The sequence below is a fragment of the Urocampus carinirostris genome, chromosome 13 (assembly GCF_059441175.1).
Source record: "Urocampus carinirostris isolate Australia breed hairy pipefish chromosome 13, RoL_Ucar_1.0, whole genome shotgun sequence".
In the NCBI taxonomy this organism is placed as follows: Eukaryota; Metazoa; Chordata; class Actinopteri; order Syngnathiformes; family Syngnathidae; genus Urocampus; species Urocampus carinirostris.
Window position 1 is genome coordinate 28,325,149 of NC_142361.1, and position 24,899 is coordinate 28,350,047.

Genomic DNA, 24,899 nt, shown 5'->3' on the forward strand with positions numbered 1-24,899 from the left:
TGAATTTGATCGCATACTATCATGAATTCATTCCGTGATGGCAGTTTCTATGTCGTGCAAAGAGGTAGGAAAGAAAACAGGAAAAGAGGGGGGCGGTTTAATGACCCTTTCCCCACCCTTAAACACATTCCTTCTTGGAAAAAAATATTTTGTATTCTTGCACGCAGGAACACGTCCCTGTTCATGTCTCTTTTATTCTTCCCATTTTTGCTCTTTTTAGACAGTTGGCTCCAAGTTCAGTTGAACTTTAGACGCATCTGTGAATGGAGGAGGGTCCATGGACTGGCTCAAGCTGGATTCACTTACTGACTCTTTTACTTTTTGTCTTCTGTCAAGAGGGTTTCCTGCACCAATGGAGCATAGTCATCTGACGGAATCTATTTTTGTCGTGAAATTGTCCTGTGTGCAAGTTTTGCCTTGAGTTTTAAAAGACTTATGGCTCAAAGTCCCCTGGGCGTCACATCCTGCCATTGTGATCCCGTGGGCTGTCAGAAGAGAGCGAGGAGATCTTTGTGGAGGATAAGTGTCAAAAAGTTAAGCATTCTTCAAAGGTTGGCCCGAGGCTATCGGCGAGGACCATGGGCACCCTGGAGGAATTCTGTGGTTCTGTTTTCTGGGTGAGTGTGACTTCTTGAATACAGAACAGCTTTGTATTTACCTACATTGGAGTAACAACTTGGAAACTAAAATCGATACAAGGTTACCGTTTGAGGAATTCAGCTTGGAGATCATTTTAAGTATTAGCTGCTTAAATCAGGTTTAATTATCTCAGTTATACCTATACCAATTTAACTCAACAACTCAATTTACATTGAGGCAGCATCAAGTTTTCCACAAGATAAAAACATTGCACTATTGTCAAATATTGTTTTGTGTATGAAAAAAGATCATTTAAAGATAAAATACAAAGTGTGCTAAGAATTAATAAGAAAATAAACAAGTCAGTTCTTGAAAATAATAACTATAGGAAACATAAGACTTAAGAAACCAAATACAAAATGTGAGTAGAAAATTCGAATCTGAGGTCTATGTGCTCTCTCTCTTTCCAATTCACTTAATCTCATGCTTTCAATGGTAAACAAGCAGCCGTGTGAACTGACTTTAAAATATTCCGTTTAAAGCACACCAGAGACATAAGTTGCGTTTTGCCAACTAATGTATTTTTTTTTTGTATCCGCATGCGTTGTAATTTTTGTTGGAGCATTTAAATTGTTCCAAATAACCATTTATCAAGGAGGTAGCATTCATAACTAACACACGTGGTTCACACTTACATTTAACTTTCATGTTAAGACTATCTATCTCTAACCCACGCCCGCAAATGACACGCAAGCCATAATTTGAAAACCCCTGGCTTAAATATTCTTCTATTTTTCCTTTTGTAACTGTGATATTAATGTAGATCATTTAGCTCAGGCGTCACCAACCTTTAGCGGAGAGCTACAAATTTGATATACATTTCTAAAATAAGTAATTGTGTTATTACTATGACGTTACTATATTGCTACGTTATTACCGAGTAGCGTTCAAATAGGCTCACTCAGCCACTAAAACATCTGCCTCATATAAGGGCACCAAGTGATCTACATTTACACAGTATAGCTAATTTTGAAAGGGATTTAGAAAAAAATGACCATGAATTTAAAGTCACATATAGTGTCATTGATTTCTCATGTCAGGCAGTAATCAAATTTCCTAGAAAATCACAATAACCTATCACTTATAAATTATGTTCAGAACTGGTCACCAGGCTACCTCAGGTTTCCTTAGGTAGAATCACGTTGGAGATCCCTGTTTTAGATAATTAAGGACATTTTCCTAACGGTAAATATTAAACCAGCATGCCAAAGAGTTGATTAAAACTAGAATAGACATTGAAACCCAAAGATGCACAAAGTTAGGTTTGTTTTCTTAGTTTATTGTGAAGTAAACATCTAAATAGTTGATTTGTTGTTTTAATCTGGTTGACTTTAAATTTAGTTAGGTATTTGAACTTGACAAAGATGTTAAAATTATACAAGAAATATTGCATATTTAGGATAACATTGCCAAATGATGGTCACAGTTTGAGTCCATCAACAGTTATAGATGACATCTTTAGTGTGATGAGAATCAGACCAAAATCGGAATCAAAGAAAAATTAACTTAGATAGGGATGACTAAGAGAGATTTATTGACTACGCTGGTGATCGATGTTAACCTTCGTAAACACGTGACTAGGCAATAAATACTGTTCAGTAAGAAATGACTCATCATGTCTCATGACTGTACCAGCACATGAAAACTTGAGTAGAGCCTTGATATTCTATACATTATAACACTATGACTGATTACTTAATTGCAATTCTCATTATGTTTTGAATATGTTAGTTTTTCAGTTGATAAAGCAGCTTGTTTGTATTCATATTGTTCTGAAGAACTCTTCGTATGTGGAGAGAGAGGATCCAGATCTGCCGGTATGTGTGGAGCTGACGGTCCTGGTTTGGATTCCATTGGGTTTCCTGTGGCTCTGTGCCCCATGGCACCTCCTAAATCTCTGCAGAAGAAGTAAAGACAACAGATACATGTCCAAAATCTATATCTGCAAACAGGTGATATAATCATACTTCCATCTTTCTTTATACCAAAGCCATATCCCCCTAGTTGTAGGTGGGTAGAATCAAGACCACTCTCACATTCACCAAACATTCATTCCCTTGTGCTCTTCTCAACCTGACACCAAACATTAAGCCCACAGCACAAGGAGGTGAGTTGCTGTGCCATGCAACCCTTTATCCGCAGAGAGGCCCGACAGCATACACTGGTTTGCCTCCTCCGCATCATATGCGTCAGTCAATCTTAACTATCTTTCGCCATTCACATCTATCCCTAGTACACACTCTTGCATCCATTTAATTAACTGATTTCACATTCATTTGTAGCTCCCTATTAGATTCTAAATGGCCTGCAGTTAAACTATTTTCTCGTTTAAAATTAGCCACAGCTTTTTTTAAATAACCTATGATCCTAAATATTTACAGTTAGAAAGTAACATCATTTTTTCCATTAATTCATATATTATGTTAAATGTAAACTATCAATATTAATCAGAATCAAGATGTTTTTTGTCATTTTCAAAAAGACAAACACAACTTTTTGGCGGCATCCATTTACCTAATTGATAAAAGAAAATACAAAGTCCACAGAATAAATAGCCATAAATAACCCAAAACCCGTAAGTGTCCCGCTGCAGACATTATAAGTGCGGAAATGGCACTATACACACCGCAGCATAAGTCAATGTTAAAGTGCAATCAGGTTAGATGGTTATCATTATTCACTATGGCTAAAGGGTGGAGAAAGTTGTAAGTATTGAGATAAGGGAGGACTATACAGTGGTTTAGTGTGAGTAGGTAGACCCATCAAAGCAATACTGTAGTACCTTGTTATCACGGTAAGTTTTCTAACACGTGCTCTGCCGTTCCCGCTCTCATCTATCATCAACTGGGGATATTGTACCACAGCTGCACGAATGCTGTTCATTTTAGGCAGAAAGAATGGAAAAGCGAGCCACTACCCATGACAAAAACTGGGACTTTCGGACCCTGCTCTCAGCAATAATTGACGGGGGAATTATGATAAAAACAGTGCAGTTAATTTTTGGCGGGCCACAATAGCTCGCCTCAGAGACCCGAACTGGAAAAAAATGCACTCTGCCAGTCCCTGGTCTGAGTAAAAGTTGACAGGGGATAAGGGATCGCAGCCACAATCGTGCATTTCATTTTAGAAACGGCACGCCTTTAGACAAAAGTGCCTTCCCCTGGTCTTTGCTTGCAGATATATGCCATCAGGGATTATGAATCGCGGCCACACAAGTGTAGCTATTGTCAAGCAGAAATACAACATTGTAACGGCAGTCCCAGCTTGCAGCAATATGCTATTGGGGATGATGGATTGTGGCCGCACCGGTGCTGTTCATTTTAAATAAAAGAACAGAAAAGAAAGGGCAACTATGCATGGTACAAATTTTCCCTGCTCCCACACTCGGACCAAAGTTGACTGGGAACAATGGATAACGGCCAAAACATTGTGGATCACTTGAGTGGCCCAAACGGGAAAAAATATGCTCTGCTGGCCCTTGCTCTCCAAAATAGTCGACTGTGTATAACGGATCGCGGCTACAATTGTGTATTTCATGCCTTGTGCCAAGTGCCTTCAGCAATATGCTGATGTGGATAAGATCGTGACCGCACCAGTACAGTTCACTTTTTGGTGGAAAGAATGTCAAAAAAGAAGAGCCACGCCTGACATAAAGGTGCTATGACAGCCCCGCTCGCAGTCATATGTGATCGGGGATAATGGATTGCAGAATATTTTTTACATGTAAAAATACAGGGCATCTATATGTCGGATGCAATTGTTGAGGAAATCTGGGGATAGGATTTAATACGCATATGCTTCTTCCTACTCCTTTTCCAACATGTACATGTATTAACATCTATTATTTTCTCTTATTTGATTCGTTGTCTTGTTTTTGCTTTTGTTATGTTCAAAATAAACGTTTCATTCATTCAACCCACAGTGCACTGAGGCTGCAAAGTACTTAGTGATAACAGTATGTCAAACCCACCCGATAAAATTATCATTCAAAAAATATATTTTTTAAAAATGACAACACAAATGTGCATGGTGCGCAAAGAAAAGTCTCCAATTGAATTATATTTTTGAAAATATATTCTTTTATTTTTCACCTCTGGAACCAGTTAGTTGCTTCCCTGCTATTCCTGACTGCCGTAGCAGGCCTGGCCATCACTATAGGCGATGACTTCGGTCCGGGCAAAGAGACGCCAGCACCAGTAAAGAGTCCTCCAGTGTACTATGCCAACCCTGTTATTTATGCTACATCATGGGTAGGTTTAATTATGTGGCCCAACTCTTAACCTTCACCCAAAATATGAGGGTTTACATTCTTCCTTTTGTCTTAGATCATAATTTTGCTCTGTCAAGAAGGGTTGAGACGAAGCGGATCAATCGATTCCGCCACTCTTTTCGTTTTTTGGTTCCTCGCTGTTTTGTGCGACGTGTTTCCACTGCAAACTGTCATTCGAGAAGCACTCAGACAGGTAAGAAACAGCGACGAGCTGTGAACACATCATCCATCAGCCTAAATTTTATTGGTTATTAAACTCAATATTGACCACCAGGGAAAAATCGTTGACCTCCCTCGATTCTGCCTGGTTTGTATCGCGTTTGGGCTGGAAGTGATAGCTTTCATTCTCTCGGGTGTGGCAGACCTATCTCCAGAAATCAAGGAGGTTGTGAAAAAGGTATTTGCCACATAAATATTAGGGATGCATGATAATTATCAGGACAAGAGTTTGGGGACTGATAGCGGCAAAATACGACATCGCTCAATACGAAAATAATTAGTCACTTAAAGCCTCACTATAATATTCAATCACCCGACAGTACTTGTTAGAATGGTAATAAGCATTTTTGTTTCTTATTAAAATATATTTATATTACCTTTAAAGGTAGTAGCACAACTTGTTTGTGTCTGCTCTCTGTACAGCTAAAATAACCAAACTTGATAATAATTACTGATATTTTTTTCTTAGCCTAGGAATGTGTGACTTTTAACATTGGAGCACTTGTTTAATGTATAAAAGTGACATATTTTTTTGCAACTTTTAACCATTTTCCTATGCATATTCTGCAATATTTATATTTGAGTATTATTCTGCTCACAACAATACATTGTCATCATAGTTGTTGTTGACAAACAAATGGACAAGACCAGAATGGAAACAAGTCCCAATTGTGTTACGTTTCTCACAAGTTTTATTAAAGGAAAGAGGAAGGGCTGCGCCCACGATCCGGTGTTCGCTAGGCGCGGGAAGCAAATCGCTTTCGTACTCTGATTGTGATCAGAACACGGAAGTGGATCTTCCATAGCGAGCGATGGCGTTGTCAAGGGCGGAAAAACAGGTCAATAGGATAGGAGAGCAAAAACGTGGTCGTGGTCAGAAATGGGTCGTAAGTCGGGACGGAAGAGCAGACGTGGTCGGGATCAAAAATGGGTCGTAAGTCGGGACAGGAGAACAGACGTGGTCAGGATCAAAACGGGTCGTAGCCAGAGACAGACGGGAGCAAAAATGGGACAGGTGGGAGTCAGGGTCGAAAAAGGCTTGCCTAGTATTCACTGAGGTTCGCAGACGGACTGACAAAAGGGGACAGACAGGACTGGGTTCAAATACTGATCGGGAGTCAATCAGAACCCGCGGCAGTTGGCACCATATGAGAGGGCACAGCTGAGTCACGTCAGTAATCGTGACACAAATGTGAGTATTGGCCAAATAAATGATTGATAAAGTCTAGCTCTAGTCTCTAGAACAATACTTTTTGGAGACATGTTTACTTTAGCTATATATTTTCATTGTAATTGTAAACAAAAGTAAAGATACAGATTAAAATAAGTGGATTTTGCAGGTGTTTTGCAGTTAAAAGGTTAGCAACTATTGATGTTGGTCCTCGTAGGAATGATTTGATTCTTTATCAGTTTCGGTTTGAAAAATCACTTATCGTGCATATCGTGCATCCCTATTAAATATATCTGTACCTCACCTGTTTTATTTTGCCCCAAACACTCCAAATCTGTCTTTCCTCACAGAATCCAGAGGCAGGTGCACCATTTTTAAACAGAATCACATTCAACTGGTTTAACAGGTAATCCCGTGTTGATTGGCAATGTTATTCAAAAGGAAAACTGTACACCCCTAAACTTCTGCACCTTCCTTTACATATTTCATTCTGCAGGATGGCAATAAAAGGTTACAGGCAGCCCCTGGTTCAAGAAGACATGTGGGCCCTGAATGAAGAGGACACCACCGGTTACATCAGCCAGAACTTTCAGCACTTCATGAAGATAGAGTTTGCTGCAGCTCGCCATCGCTATCAAAAACGGCTGGCCAAAAATACAAACAAGAAAACCCGAAATGAAAACCATGAAAATGTTATCTCCAATGGACTTGGGAAAGGAGTCAGCCAGGACGTGTTGATGATGGTGAGGATAACCATGTTCTCAAAATTGATTTCACGTATCGTTTGTGTGCATACAGCTAGCATCTTTCATTCTCTAGGAAGATAAGGGCAAGAAAGAGGACAAAAAATTGAAGAAAACAAAGGAAAAGAAAGAGGAAGAAAATTACCCCACCTCGTGGCTCATACCCACAATTTACAAGTCATTTAAAGGAGTTTTGCTCGAGTCAGCTGTCTTCAAACTTCTGCAGGACATTCTCTCTTTTGCCAGTCCTCAGCTGCTAAAGTAAGTCAAATCGGGAATTCAATCAATGGAATACAATGCAGTAGATCCCTGGAATATGGCATAAATCAGGTCGCAAAGGGAAATTGCTGTAAAACTGGGGATGTAAACCTAGGTCAATGCTTAGCAAATCTTTTCTCTGCCATGTAATAAGTGATACTTATGTGTAATATAGGTATCATATGATGGAATAAATATACATGTAAAGGAAAAATGAAATTGTATTATCTTTGGTGTGATGTGACTTTAGCGGGTGGAGTTGGGTAGCAGGTGGATGTGGGGTGGGAAAGATTGTGAAGGATTAAACAGAAAACAAGAAAATTATATATACTAGGTGCTACTCATCTGTAATTTATGTTTATAATGTTAAATATGATACTCATATATACATGACAATTTATTGACCTTTGGTGTTATGTGACTGGTACAGTTGAGTTCAGGGTGAATGCAAATGGAGACTGTTGAGTCAAATGAACAAACTTCCGCTTTTGAGGATTGTCATGACCTTAGAATACTTTGTTGCTTTAATCCCCTACTTATTCTTAAGGATTGACCCAATTCTAGATTGTTTACATCCAAACACCTCAGCAAGGGCAACAATTTGTGTCCCTTCTTATTTCTTGATAATCGCAAGCTTCATTTATATGGTTATCATGTTTTGTCTTTTTCCTTTAGCATCAGTGCAAACCTTGGGACCCTTAGCAAATAGATGCAGTACAACAAAAATAAAATATTGTATTGCCGAAACTCAAACATTTTATAAAGAACACAAGATTAAGAACTGAATGAAGAGAAAAGCATTGTGGGAAGGTGTTCGGTCAGTAGCATTCTGGCATTCTTATGATGCCCTTATGCAAACAGAATAGCATTGTATATGATCCTGACCAATAGTGTTTGGTTATGCGAAATAATTTACCATTTATGTTAAATAGTGGAGAAAATACCGTAGAGAGAAGCCAAAAAACATGTTATCTTACAACATAAAGTAAAAACATCGTAAGGCAGGGTAGCTGCATGGGTTTGCTTTCTAGTTATTCCATTCATTTTTTTCATGCTACCATGTTTCTTCAAGGTTGATGATCACATTCACTCAAGACAAAAACAGTTACGCATGGGAAGGATATCTTTATGCGATGCTGCTCCTGGTGGTTGCTCTTTTGCAGTCTCTCTTCCTGCAGCAGTACTTCCAGCGCTGTTTTGTGCTGGGGATGAAGGTCCGAACTGCTATCATGGCTGCTGTTTACAAAAAGGTAATAAAAAAACAGTAAGTTCATGAGAAAGTGTGTATTTCTTTTGCCGATAACATACATGGGTCTTTGCATGTTAAGTTACATGGAAAAACTACAGCAAAATACATATATGCTCTTGTTGGCGATAGGAATGAGTGGAGAGGTGTTATAAAAGGATAGTGGGATGTTAAGACGTGTTCTAAGGGATGGGCAGGGCACCTGTATGATGCGGCAGGGGTAAACCATTGAAAGCTGTCGGGCCCTGCTGTTGAACAGAAGAGTGTGTTGTGTCACTCTGACCCGAGAGACACGGCCGCTTTCTTGTGTCCCGATTCATCTGGAGGGACGAAAGCATGACCAACTTGGGTGCCGAGGTGCTTAACTTGTTTGGGTATTTGAGCATTTGGGTTGGCCATGGTCCGAATATTTTTGTGTGTGTTTTTTGCTACTTTTTTCCTTTTCTTATTTTCTTTGTTTTTGTATGTGTTTGTCTTGCTGTCGATCACCCCTCTCGAGGGATATGACCAGGGTAGATAGATAGATAAATATATATTGAATTAAATACAGAGTCTTGTTTTAATTCCTTGGCGTTATGAAGAAAAAACATTCTATTTTTTAATAGATACATGCAGACATTATATGTGCACATTGTATTTCGTTTCTTATTTGTTTATTAATACAACATTTCATTAAATTGGTTTTGAAAGACTCGGAAATAAAGCCAAGTAATATATGATTACCTTTTGTGACCACACATTGTGATAATTTGGGATAAAAAACTCAAAATTAAAGGTTTTTCTATTGATGTTTTTACATATCTTAATACACAATGAAAAATAAAGAAATTGATGCAAAAAAATGCACATTTGAAAATTATATTTACATGATTTGAATGCACACAACGCAGAACACAATTTTTTATGAAAAACACATTTTTTTTATGGAGGAGAGGGCTACAAAGCGACACTGGGGACAAGACGGACACCATTTTAAGTGGAATACTTTGAAAAACATTTTCTAAACTGGTAAAGTTTGCCAACCCTTGGTTTAAATCCATCAATTTTCTGCACTGCTGATCCTGACTTGGGTCGTGGGGTGGTTTAAGTCAAGTCATGTTCAATTGTATAGTCCTGAACCACAAGAAGTCTCAAATAGAATAGATTTCACCTATAAATTGATAATAGAATTGTGGTGAATCCTAAACATTGATTGTATGGTGACCAAAATGCTTTGTTCATCGTGTTATATTCCTGATTTGATGATATACGCTATGAAAACGTTTCCTCGCAGGCCCTGGTGGTGTCAAACGATACACGTAAAGAGTCCACGGTCGGCGAAACGGTCAACCTGATGTCCGCCGATGCTCAGCGCTTCAACGACGTGACCAACTTCATCCACTTGCTGTGGTCCTGCCCCTTGCAGATCGCACTTTCCATTGTGTTCCTTTGGCAGGAGCTCGGACCTTCTGTGTTGGCTGGTCTCCTGGTCATGGTTCTCATGGTGCCGATAAATGGTCTGCTGGCCACCAAAGCAAGAAAATTCCAGGTACTAAACACTCCTATTTGGTTTCAGATGTGTTTCATTAAAGAAAGAAGTTGTTGTCTGATTTAATTATTGGTTTTCTAGATTGAGAACATGAAGTTCAAAGATAAGAGACTAAAAATCATGAATGAAATACTCAACGGTATGAAGGTGAGATTTTTTGATTAATAATGAACCAAAAAAATCAGACATTTTCTGCCGAAGATATATGGAAGAGGATTGCATTTACTTGACATATTAAAAACGCTTTCAGTTTATCTGACTAATTTATTCTAGGTACATTTTTTTAAAATATTTTTTATGATCTGTTGTATTCAATATTCCTTTGTTTTTTGTAAAAAAATTTTTTTTTTTCAAAAATACTTAATTTTCCCGTTTGTCAAAATATTCTTTTTTGCTTTTCAAAATTTTTCTTTTCCATTTCCTTTAATGATATACAAAAATTAGTATCTAGTGTCTGCATACGCCTGATTGAGTTCAGAGGTTGAAAAATATTCCCCAAAAAACAGAAGTGTCATTTCAGTTTCCCCATAGTAAACTTTAGTTTCTGTGTTTTTTATTTTTTTAATATTGTTTCCCGGTTTTCCAGTGTGAATTCAGACAGAAAAGATTATTTAAAAAACAGGACCGGACAGAAAGAACTATTATAAAATATTATAAAAGACTATTATAAAGAACAAAAACTCAGTAACTAAGTCTGTAAAAATACTTCTAATTTTATTCAGATTATTTGTCCTGTTTTTTGTCCTGATTTTATATATATATATATATATATATATATATATATATATATATATATATATATATATATATATATATATATATATATATATATATGTATGTGTGTGTGTGTGTGTGTGTGTGTGTGTGTGTGTGTGTACAGACCCGATTTCTGCGTTTTCTGAATATCTCTACTCTGTTTTTTGGACTATTTATATCTGACAACATTTAAAAAAAACGAAAAACAAAAACAAAACACAAATTAGAATATATATTTGTAAAAATACATATCTTACAAAACACAGAAAAAAAATCAATAACCCCGATGTTGAAAAACAAGAAAAAAACTCAATAAATCTAGTCAGGAAAACCTTTTTTTTTTCAAGTGAACCCATTATACTTCAGTACAATGGAAATATGTGTATGGAAACTTGTATTTTTAAATGGCAGAAATGACCACAAATTTCAGTAAGGTGCCCTGAAGCAGGAACAAACTGTGGCAAAGACAAATAAGCATGAAGAAGAAAAAAAATACACTTTGAAAACAATAGATCGATTGTCAGAGCCTGAGATCAAAACCTTTTGAGCTTCAGAGAATCTTAAGACAGAAGACCTTCTTTTGTGGAACCACCACATGTGGGACTGCTTATTCCAAAGTCTTCTTTGTACTTGAGAGAGTAGGAATCCTTTCTTCACTCAAAGCGATTTAAGTTTTTGTGCAACCCCCAGCTATAGTCTATCTAAGAAACTTTTTTTGTCTTTTACAGTTTCTCATTCATAACATACTTTTCTAATTCTGTCAGATCCTGAAGCTGTATGCATGGGAGCCATCCTTTCAAGCTCAGGTCCAAGGCATCAGAGGTCAAGAACTAAACGTCATGAAGAAGTTTGCCTACCTCACATCTGTCTCCACGTTTATTTTCAGCTGTGCTCCGGCCTTGGTCAGTTCTTTTTGAGATCAAAGAGACATAAACCGTAAATTCCAGATTTCGGAGCTCACCAGATTAAAAGCCGCATGCGCAATTTTGAGGAAGACTCTTAATTTTGTTTTTGGTCAAGCCGCCCTGGATGTTAAGCCACAAGCTAATACAGGCATTAAAATTAACTATTTCATGTCCACGATTAAATTCACTAGTTTTTTTGGACTTTGTCGGCAGCAGTCAATTTATATTAAGATGTCATTAACATATGCACGCAATTGCAAGAAAACAAAACTCAATGTACTGTACCGACTAAAATTAAGAAGCCCCCAGTGCCAAATAAGCACAGCACAGCCGCAACATGACAGACAATCATGGCGGCGACTACTAGGTATGGATTCCGCTATGTAAAAGAAATACAAATTTCTCCACCCATGAATATCTATAAACACTATGATTGTTTATTTTTGCATGGTATTCAAATCAACTTAATTTTCATGAATACAGGTTTTATTGTACCACTAAGAGGCACTAAATATTACATACTGTCCTTATAAGTGACTTTATTGCCAAAACCATGTGAGACTAGCTGCTATCTAAGCTATGCTACGCTAACAGTGCGCTGACAACTCAGTTCAGTTAAAATTTCAATTGCTTTTCAGGAAAAAAAGAATACTGAAATGTAACATGGTTTGCTAATGTTAACTGACTTTACTCCTAAAAATGGAAGTTCAAGAACTTAATTTAAGCTTATTTTTATTCATTTGTGTTTGATTTTCTCTTTTTTTTAAAGGATTTTGTGTTTCTTAAAAATTTCAAATTTAACAGTTACGGGCGGCAGTAGCTCAGGAGGTAAAGCGCTCGTCTCGGGATCAACTGGTCGCAGGTTGAACTCCAGGCTCCTCCTTGTTTTATGTCGAAATGTCCTTGGGAAAGTTAATAAAAAATGTGGGGTACATGTTAATTATCGGACAGATAACAGCCTAATATGAAGGCACAGTTTTTGGCACAAGAGGAAAAAATACCCCGATAATTAGTCACCTGCTGCCACACTTAGGTATTGAATAAGCAGACACTCATTGTTAGAAAGATTCCAAGCATTTATATAATATGATTTTTGTTATGAAGTAGTAGCCATATTTGGCCTCCACTCTATCACTATCACTCTATCAAACCAATACCGGTATTTGTAAAGCACTTTTCAGGCAGCAAATTGCCACCCAGAGTGCTGTATAAAAGCATTCAGCGTACAACAAAACAATAAAATCCTCTTCCCCTTCCCCACCAACAACTCAAAGCACCTCCAATACAGACTCACAAAATGGTTAAAATTCAATTAAAACAAAATAAGTAGTAATAGAAATAAAGTATGATTATGGCAAGGCAGAGATTGACCATTTGATGAAAGGAACCTAATGGAGGTTTATCCAGACTGATAGGGATGGCAGCAGCTAATGGCCTCACGATTTTCAGACATTGAACCACACCCTACCAGTGTGGGCCCCCCCAAATGAGAAAACACTAAAATAAAAATATATAAATAAAAACAACTGCGGAACAGCACTTAAAATGTGACATAAAAGAGTAAAGCATGTTACATTAATGCAGTCTAAAGGTCTAAAATTTTGTTTTGGTAAAAGTTTCTCTTTCTGACTTTCAGGACCAATGAGTAAGACCCCTTTTGTGTCCTGGTTGAGCTGTAGGAAGTTCTCTGCCATCCATGAACTTATATCTGAAATGCATTTCAAAAGGGTATCTATAGGACTTGTGTCATCAGGGGATATGGCGATGTAGAGCTGGGTGTCATCAGCGTAACTATGAAAGTTGATTCCGTGTCTCCTGATGACATCTGCGATGGGAAGCATATACAGAAAAGTACTCGCCCTGGACTTCATGGGTTCTTGAGGAACAGGCCTACCTACAAATAAATGTGAGGAAAAAAAACTAGTTTAAAACAGTGTAAGAGATACCCACCAGGTTTCTAGGTCTATTTAATAAGATATGGGGATCTACTGTGTCAAAGGTAGCACTGTGATTCAATAGTGAATCTTTTGAATTTTAGTCAATACAGAGCACTGAGTTTTGTTTTGAGAATGTTTTTGTTGCATTCCTGCATATCTGTTAATGCCGATATGAATTAGCATTGAGTCCTGCACTAGTTGATTAAGATTGGTAGCGTTTAAACGCACCACAATGTGCTACTTTGTGCCACTGCGCTGGATGGGGAACGGTGTTTAAAATGCAGGAAAGAAGTAACCGCTTGTCGTCCGGAATCTACGGAAAATATTTTTGACACAAATTGTTTTTCTGTGTCGCAGGTTTCTTTGGCAACTTTTGCCGTGTTTGTGGTGGTGAGTCCGGATAACGTGTTGACCGCTGAGAAGGCGTTCACAGCTATCTCTCTCTTCAACATTCTTCGGTTCCCTCTGGCCATGTTGCCGATGCTCATCGCTGGCATTGTGCAAGTAAGGATGCAAAAAAGCGTGACAAATTCAAACCTCAGTTCTACAACGCTTATATTTTTGTTTTTTTATGTAGACGACAGTGTCCAGAAAGCGTCTTGAAAAGTTTTTGGGCGGCGAAGACCTTGAAAGTGATGTAGTGCGCCATGATCCCAGTTTTAGTGAGTCCATGCGAATCTAAAAGTTCAAATGCTTTTTCTTGGCATGCAAACAATATCTAATGTGTCTTTCAGGCTCTGCTGTTACTGTTTGTGATGGTTCCTTTTCATGGGAAAAAGATGGCGAGCCTCAACTTAAAAAGTAAATCCCACAGTCAAAAGAATACATTCGTAATAGCTAACTGCTGTAGTTCTGAAATAATGTTTTATTAATCCAGTGTGAGTTTGGAGATCAAACCGGGTCGTCTTGTCGCAGTTGTTGGAGCTGTTGGCTCAGGAAAGTCTTCCTTGATATCTGCTATTTTGGGAGAAATGCATAGCACCAAAGGTTTCGTCAACATTCAGGTGATTTTTTTTTATTGCATTCTGTTTATTATTTATTATTTTTTACTTTTTATTCATTATTTTTGATGTATTTCATTTTTGGAATTCTCATGCACTTTACATTATTTTATTAATTAATGTTTACATTTTATTTTTATTTTTTCTATATCAAACTTTATTTTATTTCATGTTATTCATTCATTTTTTATTTATTTTACTTTGTATCTATTATTTTAAACAGGTTAATAATGTTTATGTTTATTTATTTTACAATATTTTATTTTGTTCTTTTTATATTTAATTTTATTGGATTTGATATTATTTATTATTTATTCATTTCTATATCTTACTCTTATTAATTATTGTTTATTTATTTCATGTTATTGATTGCTTTGTATTTTACTTTATTTTATTAATTATTCATTGTTTTCATTTTATTGCATGAAATACATTTAAAAATACAAAATTAAAATTATCTTTTATTTGCAAGGATTGCCTGCATTTTTTGTAACAATTTGTATTCATTTAACTTTGTTTATTTATTTATTTATTATTAGGAGTAGCATAAACAATTATCAGTTCTGTTAATATATTTATTCTGTGAAACCTCACATAAATTAAAGTTAGTCTCATTTTACAGTTGAGGAAATACGTATTTAAAAATGCAAAATATCTGTCATTCAAATAAATTATTATTGTTCTACTGGGAGCAAACTGTGAATTTCCAGGATATTTTATTCAATTTTTCTTTTTTTTTCCTTTTGTATTTATTTTATTCAAGTGAAGACTAAAAAGGGCTTTACTTGCGATTTTATTCTTTGAAATTTCGCGTGAATTAGAAATATGATAAACACTGAAAAAAAATCGATGTTCCAAATCCAGATATTTTTCTGATTTTACAGTTTATTTTTAAAATATATTTCAGTTCACATAGCCGGCGATAAAATGCTTGTCATAATGACAAATTACGTGGAACAAAAGTAAAAATATTATTGGTTTTTTTTTTGGTACGTAAATCATTCCTATTGAAATAGTATTTACAAGTTAAATCCTTTGCAATTTTGATGTAATTTTAAGAGTACTGTACAATATTCTCATAAAACTATCACTGTGTGAAATGAGTTAATATGTTCTATATTTATTATTGTTAATTTGTTTCAATATACTTACTAAACAATTAATTAAAATGTTTCTAAATGTATCAAACCAGGTATTCAATTTTCTTCCCAGGGTTCGCTTGCCTTTGTACCACAGCAAGCATGGATTCAAAACGCCACCCTGAAGGATAACATCATGTTTGGCTCCCCCCTTGAGGAGAAGCGATATCAGAAGGTGATCCAGGCTTGCGCTTTGGCTCCAGATCTTGAACTTCTCCCAGGGGGTGACATGACTGAGATTGGGGAGAAAGTAAGAACATCATTCCAGGGGTCACAAATAATACACGATAACATCTGCCTAATTGTTTTTTATTCTGTGAAAGGGCATTAATCTGTCTGGTGGTCAGAAGCAACGAGTGAGTTTGGCCAGGGCAGCTTACAGTCAGGCTGACATTTATCTGCTGGATGACCCCTTGTCAGCTGTGGACTCTCATGTGGGGAAGCATCTTTTCGACAAAGTGATTGGACCTAACGGAATACTTAAAGACAAGGTATGACACATGCAATCATTTTGTAGAATTAAAAAGAAATGTAAATGGAGACTATTATTCTCAATACTGGAGATACATTCCTTCTCTTTGTACTCCACTTTTTCTATGAGGCCACTTTTCTCTTTGCAGACACGTGTTTTAGTAACTCACGGAGTGAGCTTCCTGCCTTATGTAGATGAAATTGTTGTCCTAGTGGACGGAGTCGTTTCTGAAGTTGGATCCTACAAAAGCCTCCGCGCTAGCAAAGGCGCTTTTTCCGAGTTTTTGGACACGTATGCCAAGGAGCAGAATAATAGAAAACACACCAAATCAGAGTCAGGTAATTAACAAACCTTTAGGACTCACAGTTTGCATCCTTGATTTACATTTTGGACCAGTTTGAACAAAATCCTATTCTTTTTACGAATCATTTCTTTGAGATGTGATTTTTTAAACGTTTCGAACAGTGGTGCTCACACTTTTTCAGCCGGCCAACTGCTTAAAAATTACCTAGTCAAAATGATTTACCCACCCAAAAAATCCAAACATTGAATAATATTTAAATATATTGAGGATTACACCAGAAACTATGACAAAAGAGAATTCAAGGGAAGTTTAGCATTAAAAAATTGACTGGTTTGCATAATCGATGTTGACAATATTTCTCAATGCGTGCTTACATGACTCAAGCATGTTTTATCAAAAATATGTAACAGAAAAGTCGAAATCTAACAACATGATTCAATTCAAGTCGGCCTTTTTTCTTTCAATGTTTTTTTTTTTTTTCAAAATAAATAAATAGCAATTATGCAAATATAAACATTTGTGCTTAAAAATTCTGACCGGTACCTAAATACTTATTACTATTACTATTTTAGCCTTCGTAAGAAATATTGAATTCCAATGTCATGCATATTACTCATTCTATAATATTAATGCAAATACGTGAGTCTCAATCACCAAATTCCCATTTTATCATAAGTCAATATATGTTATTTTAAAAACATATATAATTATAATGAATTATAACTTTCATTGACTAAATTTGGTGTTCTCCGATTTGTTACTGCCGCATGAGCTATGTTGATATTCATGCTGACATGCTGCAATCGACCACTAGTTGGCGACCGGTCCCAACAAATACAATGCACTGAATGCAGTTTCCTGTCATTGACCGGTACACTATTATCTCTGTGATTGACCAGTAGATTTTGACAGACCTAATGAGCAACCGTTTTAGTCAATACTGTATTCTGTCTTTCCCATTGTACGCATTCCAAATTATTTTTTTGTGCTTTTACTCCAGAACATAGTCTCAGTGTCACAGAAGAGCATATGATCCCAGAAGGAGATGACACTCAACCAGATTTACCATTAGAAGACACTGTAACTGTTACTCTTAAAAGGGAAAACAGCATTCGTCGCAGCCTACGCAGCAGCAGGTACCGTACATTTATGGAGGAGCTGATGGTAAAATACTTTGTTTGAAATGTGCTTTGTTGTGTTGTAGTTCTAGATCAGTAGGAAACGGTTCTATTCGGAAACCTGAAAAGGCTGAAGATATAAACAAAGGACAAAGGCTGATTGAAAAGGAAGCTATGGAAACAGGACAGGTACAGTAGTATCAAGTATTCCAAATATTTTTAAAGTGACCTTCTGTAATATTCACTACTAGAGGTCGGTGTAGCAATAGCAGTGAACATGAGTGGCTCGAGAGAGAAACAGTGGTGGGAAAAAGTCAAAGATGCCTGAAAAACTGGATTCTGTAACCATCCCGTGTCGGGCTCAGCTGTGGAATGCAAGTGGCCGTTAAGTGCAAAAGCCACCACCGGTAAACCTAACCATGACAACATTGTCATCTAGGCTTCCGTAGTTGTAATATGGTAGCCAAACATTTCAGCTTCTTCAAAGGGCCTCTTACTTTGTTTAATATAATTACACATTTTGAAACCTATGAGTACTCAAAAAATCATATTTAGTAGATGCTCCTTGTATTTGGGGCTATTTTCTAATCAAAAGTGTTTTACCGAAATAGTTGCAGTACTTTTACATCACTAGTGGGTCGCTATATTACACACACTAGGGCTCTAAGAATGCATTACCTTATCATTTTGTATCTTAATGCATTGTCATTGATCCACAGGTGAAATTTTCAGTCTACCTCCAATACCTCAGATCCATGGGCTGGGGTTATACGACTACAGTGTTCCTGGTCTATTTCATCCAAAACATTGCATTCATTGGCCAAAATATCTGGCTCAGTGACTGGACAAACGATGCAGTGGAGTATTACAACATGACCTACCCTGCAGAAAAAAGAGACACCAGGGTGGGAGTCTTTGGTGCGCTTGGAGTGGCTCAGGGTAAATTTTACAATTCGTATCATGATGTTTTTTATACTGTCGTTTTGCGTTGCCAAATTTTCCATAAACGAGAAACTTTTTTGATTATAGGTCTGTTTGTGTTCCTTGGCACCCTGCTAATGGCCAATGCCTCAGTTGCTGCATCTCGAATTCTGCATTCAAGGTTGCTAAATAACATACTCCGTGCTCCAATGCTCTTCTTTGACACAACACCCATCGGTAGGGTGGTCAATCGCTTTGCTAAGGTACAACTTCACATCTACAACCTTTTAAGTCAGAAAGTCGTCTTTATTATCTCGAGTTTCAATGAATTTACAACATACTAATTTATTCTATGCTTTTCCAATAGGATATATTTACAATAGATGAGGCCATCCCACAGTCATTCCGTTCTTGGATACTTTGTCTCTTGGGAGTGCTCGGAACCCTTTTTGTCATCTGTCTGGCCACTCCTTTCTTCACTATTGTTATTATTCCCCTAGCAATGGTGTACTTCTTTGTCCAGGTGAGAGGGACAGTCATATAGAAACAAGATACTTTAGTAATAGCATGAAGTGTACTCAAACCTGTAGTAAAACTTTAACTGCACTAATCCAAGCCATGGGAAATTGCTGCCATAAAACCTATGTAAAGTCACCATTTAAAAAATGAACATATTTGACTACACTGGAAAATGTCTAATGTGACCTTAACTACCTCTATATCTCTTTACCTATGTACTTCTCTCTTTCTCCCTATAAATACCTCTCTATTTCTCTCCCTACCCCTCTATCTGCCTACCTCTCTACCTACTTACCTACCACCCTACCTACCTACCTTTCAATCTCCATTCCGACCTACCTTTCCATCACTCTACAGACCTATCTACCAACCTGTAGCAAGTTTTTCGTTAAAACTATAATAATTATGATTTTATTGCAAAATGTAGACCTCTAAGTGAAGGCCTGCGTATCAGAAATGTTTAACTGCTCGAGGGTGGGAAAACAGTAAATAAAGACACTGGAAAAGTACGTTGTGCAAAGAAATATATTGGAAAATAAAATAAAAATGTTCAAGGATAGACTAATAAAAGAAGATGATTGCAAATTTGTACAAATATATGTCCACAACTTAAAAATTGCCATTTTTCCCAAATGTAGTTCATGAACAACCAAGCATAGTCTCCTGCTTTATGTCCGTAGCACAATTGTTGATGATGGCAAAACTGGGGAAGTTGAGAGAATCAGGGATAGATTTTGGCTCCTCCTACCAGACCATAGATTGAAGTGGTGTGACAGGAGGAGATGGTAGGCTCTTTGCCTAAGTCTTCAGCTCTCTCACACTGATTTTGGTTGAGCAGTTGGGCACTATTCAGTATCTGATTAGGTGTTCTTTCATTTGTATTTCATTCTCTGTGTATTTTCATCTAGCGCTTCTACGTGGCAACATCAAGGCAGCTTCGCCGGCTGGACTCAGTGTCCCGCTCTCCTATATACTCACACTTCGGCGAGACTGTGTCGGGTCTATCTGTGATTCGAGCTTACGGTCATCAAGAGAGATTCCTCCAGCACAATGAAGCCACAATGGACGAAAACCTAAAGACCGTCTACCCGTGGATCGTATCCAACAGGTCAGATAGTTTTTTTTTTCTTACTAAACTTTCATGAGAGAAACACTACGTCATGATTGTTCCATGCACAGATGGTTGGCAATTCGTCTGGAGTTTGTGGGGAATCTGGTGGTGTTTTTTGCCGCCCTTTTCGCAGTTATTTCAAGAGACAGTCTGGACAGCGGTTTGGTTGGCCTCTCAATTTCTTACGCTCTTAATGTAAGTCCCACTTTGACGGCCCAGGCACAAAATATTATGATTTAAGTTTTGTTTCTCATCTGGGGGGTGTAGGTAACACAAACTCTGAATTGGCTTGTTCGGATGACTTCAGAGCTTGAGACGAATATTGTTGCCGTGGAGCGAGTGAGTGAATACAGCGTGATAGAAAATGAGGTATGACAATGTAAAAACAGACACTAATAAAGTAGACCACCAGGATACAACTTCTATCCGTTCTAATGCGGGATCGTTTGGTGAAATTATCTTTTGGCAGGGGATAGAAACTTATGGTCATGCATATTAAATGCATTTTGAACCCCTGTTATTTTAGATAAAAACATCCATCCATTATCTGCACCGCTTATTCTCAGTAGGGTAGCAAGGGTGCTGGAGCCCATCCCAGCTATCTTCAGGCAGTGGGCAGGGGGACACCCTGAACTGGTTGCCAGCCAGTCGTGGGGCACACAGAGACAGACAGCTCACTCCCTCATTCACACCTAGGGACAATTTGGACTGGACAATTAACCTGACATGCATGTTTTTGGAATGTGGGAGGAAACCAGAGTGCCTGAAAGAAACCCACGCAAGCACGGGGAGGACATGCAAACTCCACACAGGAGGTTCGATCTCTTGACCTCAGAACTGTGTCGCACACGCGCTAACCACTGCGCCGCCGTGCTGCCCAGATAAAAACATTAAAACTGCATTAACATATTAAAAAATTATTAACAAAATGTTTTATTAAGTGTTATTTATATGTAAAATATGTGCATATGATGAAATAACATTACAAGTACATATAAAGGAAAAATGCAAATTTATTACTTTTTTTTTTAAATTACTTTAGATGGTACAGTGAAGTAGTGGGTGGATGCACAGGGGGTAGAGGACAGCCGATATGAAAACAATGCTGATTAGTACTGCACTAAAAAAATATACATGTATAAAACACAAAAATGTTTTTTTTATGATTTTCAAATCGTCCCAATTGTCGATTGGTTACGGCCATATTCCTTATTGATGGTAACAATACGTGTGACTTTTTTGTATTTTTCTATCATGTCAAGCTTTGGTCCCATTTTTATCACGTTTTTCCTTCTTTTTTCCGCATTGCTGCAAGTCTTATGACCCATAACTAAACAAAGTAAAGTTTGATACATGAGATTTTGAACTGAACAAAGAGAAATAATTGGAGCATTGTAGGTCGGTTCAGCCAATTTTAAATTGGCATCTTTATGATGATGTGATTCAAACCAATAACAGACAGACATTTTAGAAACGAAACACGAACGCTGCAAAGTTTGAAGTTTTCGGGAATGCAAAATTTTGTGGTGTCATATGTTAGGCGTACTGCTGTTCCGATGGGTCCTAAAACATCGGAACCCACATCCTAATGTGGAGATCTTGTAAGCTAGGGATGCTGTAACCCAGTGGTCTACTCTAAATGGATATTCAAAATAAATATGAATCAGGTCTTTCGGCACCCATTTTTCAAAGTGACATTTCTGTCATGCTAGGCCAAGTGGGTGACTGACACCCGGCCAACGGACACGTGGCCTGATAAAGGAAGATTGCAGTTTGAAAACTATAAGGTCCGTTATCGACCCGGATTGGATTTGGTACTTCATGGCATCTCCTGTGATATTGGCTCCACTGAAAAGGTTTGTTTTTGGATTTAAGATTTTCTCCCGTTTCACGTTTTATTCATCCAAATATTTGCTTTGCATACAGATTGGTATTGTGGGCCGCACAGGAGCCGGCAAATCCAGTTTGACCAACTGTTTGTTCCGAATCATTGAAGCTGCCGAGGGACGCATCCTCATCGACGATGTGGATATTTCCAAAATCGGACTACACGACCTAAGAAACAACCTCACTATTATCCCACAGGTGTTCAATACTCAATTAACCCCATGAGATGGCTTCTAAACACAGAGCACTAACCTGTTTATTCGTGTACAGGATCCAATATTGTTCTCTGGGACTCTGAGAATGAATTTGGATCCGTTTGATAGATCTAGTGATGAGGACCTGTGGAAAGTGCTGGAGCTTTCTCATCTTAAGGAGTATGTGGCAGGGCTGCAAGAGGGATTGCAACATGAGGTTGCAGAAGGAGGAGAGAACCTAAGGTGAGTCTCGACTCATATCAAAAGTTGACTAAAATGCTTTACAAATAGAACATATTATCTAAATCCGAAATCTCAATGGACAGTGTCGGACAAAGACAGCTGTTGTGTCTGGCCCGAGCTCTGCTCAGAAAGTCCCGCATATTAATCCTGGATGAGGCTACGGCAGCCGTGGACCTGGAGACTGACAATCTGATCCAGACGACCATCAGGAAAGAATTTGCACATTGCACAGTCCTCACCATTGCCCACCGCCTCCACAGCATCATGGATAGCTCCAGGTTGGGTCTTTTCCATTCTATTCATGCTGGAGGCATTAAAACTTATATTTTGTATGTGTTTTTTTTGTCTCAGGGTAATGGTGCTCGATGCCGGTAAGATAGTGGAGTTTGATTCTCCAAGCAATCTACTTGAAAAACAAGGTCATTTCTACGCCATGGCAAAGGATGCTGGGATAACACAAACAGAAATGACAAGTCTATGAAAGTTCAAAATACATTTCGAAAAATAGGCCTATTTGTATTTATCACAAGGACAATCAAATGTGTAAATAACTTTGTATATACAGACAAAGAATGTGAATAAATGTGTTTTCTCAAATTGTCTCTGGTCATTTTAAAATAATCACTGCACAGATGCTACCCTAGTTACGACCATTCGACTCACGAAAAACGGTAGATACGAACATTTTTTTCTGGATGTCGAAAAATAGATTTTGTATTGTGTGCATACTTCTCCGAGTACAGGACATTACTGTAGAGCTTCTTTCCACCAATACCGGCGTGTGGCGCTGCGAGAAGTTATCCAGCATCCACCCCGAAGAAGAAATATGCTTCCTCCTTCAAGTTTGTGTGTAAACAATCCATACTGTATCTCCAGCGCCCTAGAATCTTTGACATTTTTATTGTTTAATATCTCGTGCATCTGTTCAATATGGTTGGTGTAAAGTGTAAAGAAGAGTTGAGCCGTTTCATTTGAAATGAAAGTGGAATATGGAAGCTTGATGCTGTTAAGAAAATGGTTGGGCCGCTTTTTTTCGGCCACTTTTTATCACGGAAGAGGAAGTCGAGGAACTCTTGAAGCTCATCCTCCAAAAGTAAGTTAAACTTAACTTTATCTTTAGAGAGCATATTATATTATGAAATGTTTATTTTGTTTTAGTACAAAACAATAGAGGTTACTTTTACAAGCCTTAAACATACTCATATAAACCATAAACATACAAATTATAGAACTGAAGCAACTTACGAACAATTCAACATACGAACAATCGGCCGGAACCTATCTCGTTCGTAAGTTGGTTAGCGTCTTTCCCTTCCCAAGTGTTAATTGCAAGTGTTTTGAACTTTTCACGATCGTCCTACCTGTATTTTTTGCTAATGTCCAATCAACATCCCCTATTTATTAGGGGGCATATTGTGGCCAATCAGAAAGCAAGAGGCGGGACTACAAACGATGCGCACCAGGTTCAAAACAAAAATGTCTGCGCCCTTTAGAGCGTTCTCACATTACACACAAGCGTTCCAAATGATAAAAGCTCTTAAACAAAATTTCCTACAAAACAAATATTGTTTTAGGTGTTTTGTTGTGCTTAAAAAGTACTATGGTGTATTGTAAACATTTGTGCTACACATTCTTGTTCCCTCAGACAGTTGACCACCAACGTGAGCATTTCGTGTGAATAAAATAAAATAATCCTGATATTATTTATATCGTATATTTAGACATCAATTATTAACAAATTATTATTAACAAATTAATAGCGCAGTAATTTAACGTATCACCATGCTCTTTCCATTAGTGCTGCCCCTCGCGCCGTTTTTATGTTCGCAAATCATTGTGGTCTTTTTGTAATAATTTTCAAGTGCAGATATTTGTGTTTTTGTTTCATTTTTAACTCAACAATTGTTTTTCTTGATTCAATATAATTGTCTCTTTGTAAAATTTTTTTTTTAATCAAAGCCTGTGGAACGGTCATATATTTTTTTTCTAGGTTCGCAATGCATTGTGGTATATGTCCTCATTTGTGATGGGTTCAATGATTCTCAGAGTGCGGATTTGGGTGCTGTTTTATTTTGTGTTTTTTATTTTATTAAATAATGCTCTTCACGACTTTTTTAAATATAATTTTTAAACCATGCAAAGCTGTCATTTCATTTGCCCGTGTTTGTCCTAATCCACACAGAGGAAATTATTCTGAGCGTTTCAATATTTTCATTATTACATTTTGTTTGCATGTCCAAATTGGACTTTGTTTAACTGAGCTGTGTGCCATATGGGGTAATCTAATGCATAATCATTAACCTCCTGTCGATCCCAGG

General features: G+C 37.5%; 1 protein-coding gene across 1 annotated transcript; it reads left to right on the plus strand.

Moving 5' to 3' along the window:
* The first annotated feature begins 181 nt into the window (after window positions 1-181).
* On the plus strand, window positions 182-23,179 carry abcc2 (ATP binding cassette subfamily C member 2). Its single transcript, XM_088350786.1, has 32 exons — window positions 182-617; window positions 2,418-2,591; window positions 4,743-4,889; window positions 4,965-5,102; window positions 5,184-5,306; window positions 6,650-6,705; window positions 6,796-7,042; window positions 7,119-7,303; window positions 8,373-8,550; window positions 9,820-10,074; window positions 10,156-10,221; window positions 11,595-11,732; window positions 14,030-14,176; window positions 14,250-14,334; window positions 14,407-14,473; window positions 14,550-14,676; window positions 15,886-16,062; window positions 16,136-16,303; window positions 16,433-16,622; window positions 17,589-17,724; window positions 17,793-17,895; window positions 18,426-18,645; window positions 18,736-18,890; window positions 18,995-19,150; window positions 20,055-20,254; window positions 20,326-20,452; window positions 20,525-20,626; window positions 21,970-22,113; window positions 22,184-22,342; window positions 22,415-22,581; window positions 22,665-22,859; window positions 22,933-23,179. Exons 1-32 carry the CDS (start codon window positions 579-581, stop codon window positions 23,060-23,062), a joined length of 4,701 nt encoding a protein of 1,566 aa, XP_088206912.1. The 5' UTR covers window positions 182-578; the 3' UTR covers window positions 23,063-23,179.
* Window positions 23,180-24,899: the final 1,720 nt, after the last annotated feature.

Coding starts and splice junctions, on each gene's coding strand:
- abcc2 (XM_088350786.1), top strand. CDS start 579: ATGGGCACCCTGGAGGAATTCTGTGGTTCTGTTTTCTGG. Junction 20,255..20,325: donor CCGTGGATCGTATCCAACAG/GTCAGATAGTTT, acceptor TTCCATGCACAG/ATGGTTGGCAATTCGTCTGG. Junction 20,627..21,969: donor ACAGCGTGATAGAAAATGAG/GTATGACAATGT, acceptor CTGTCATGCTAG/GCCAAGTGGGTGACTGACAC.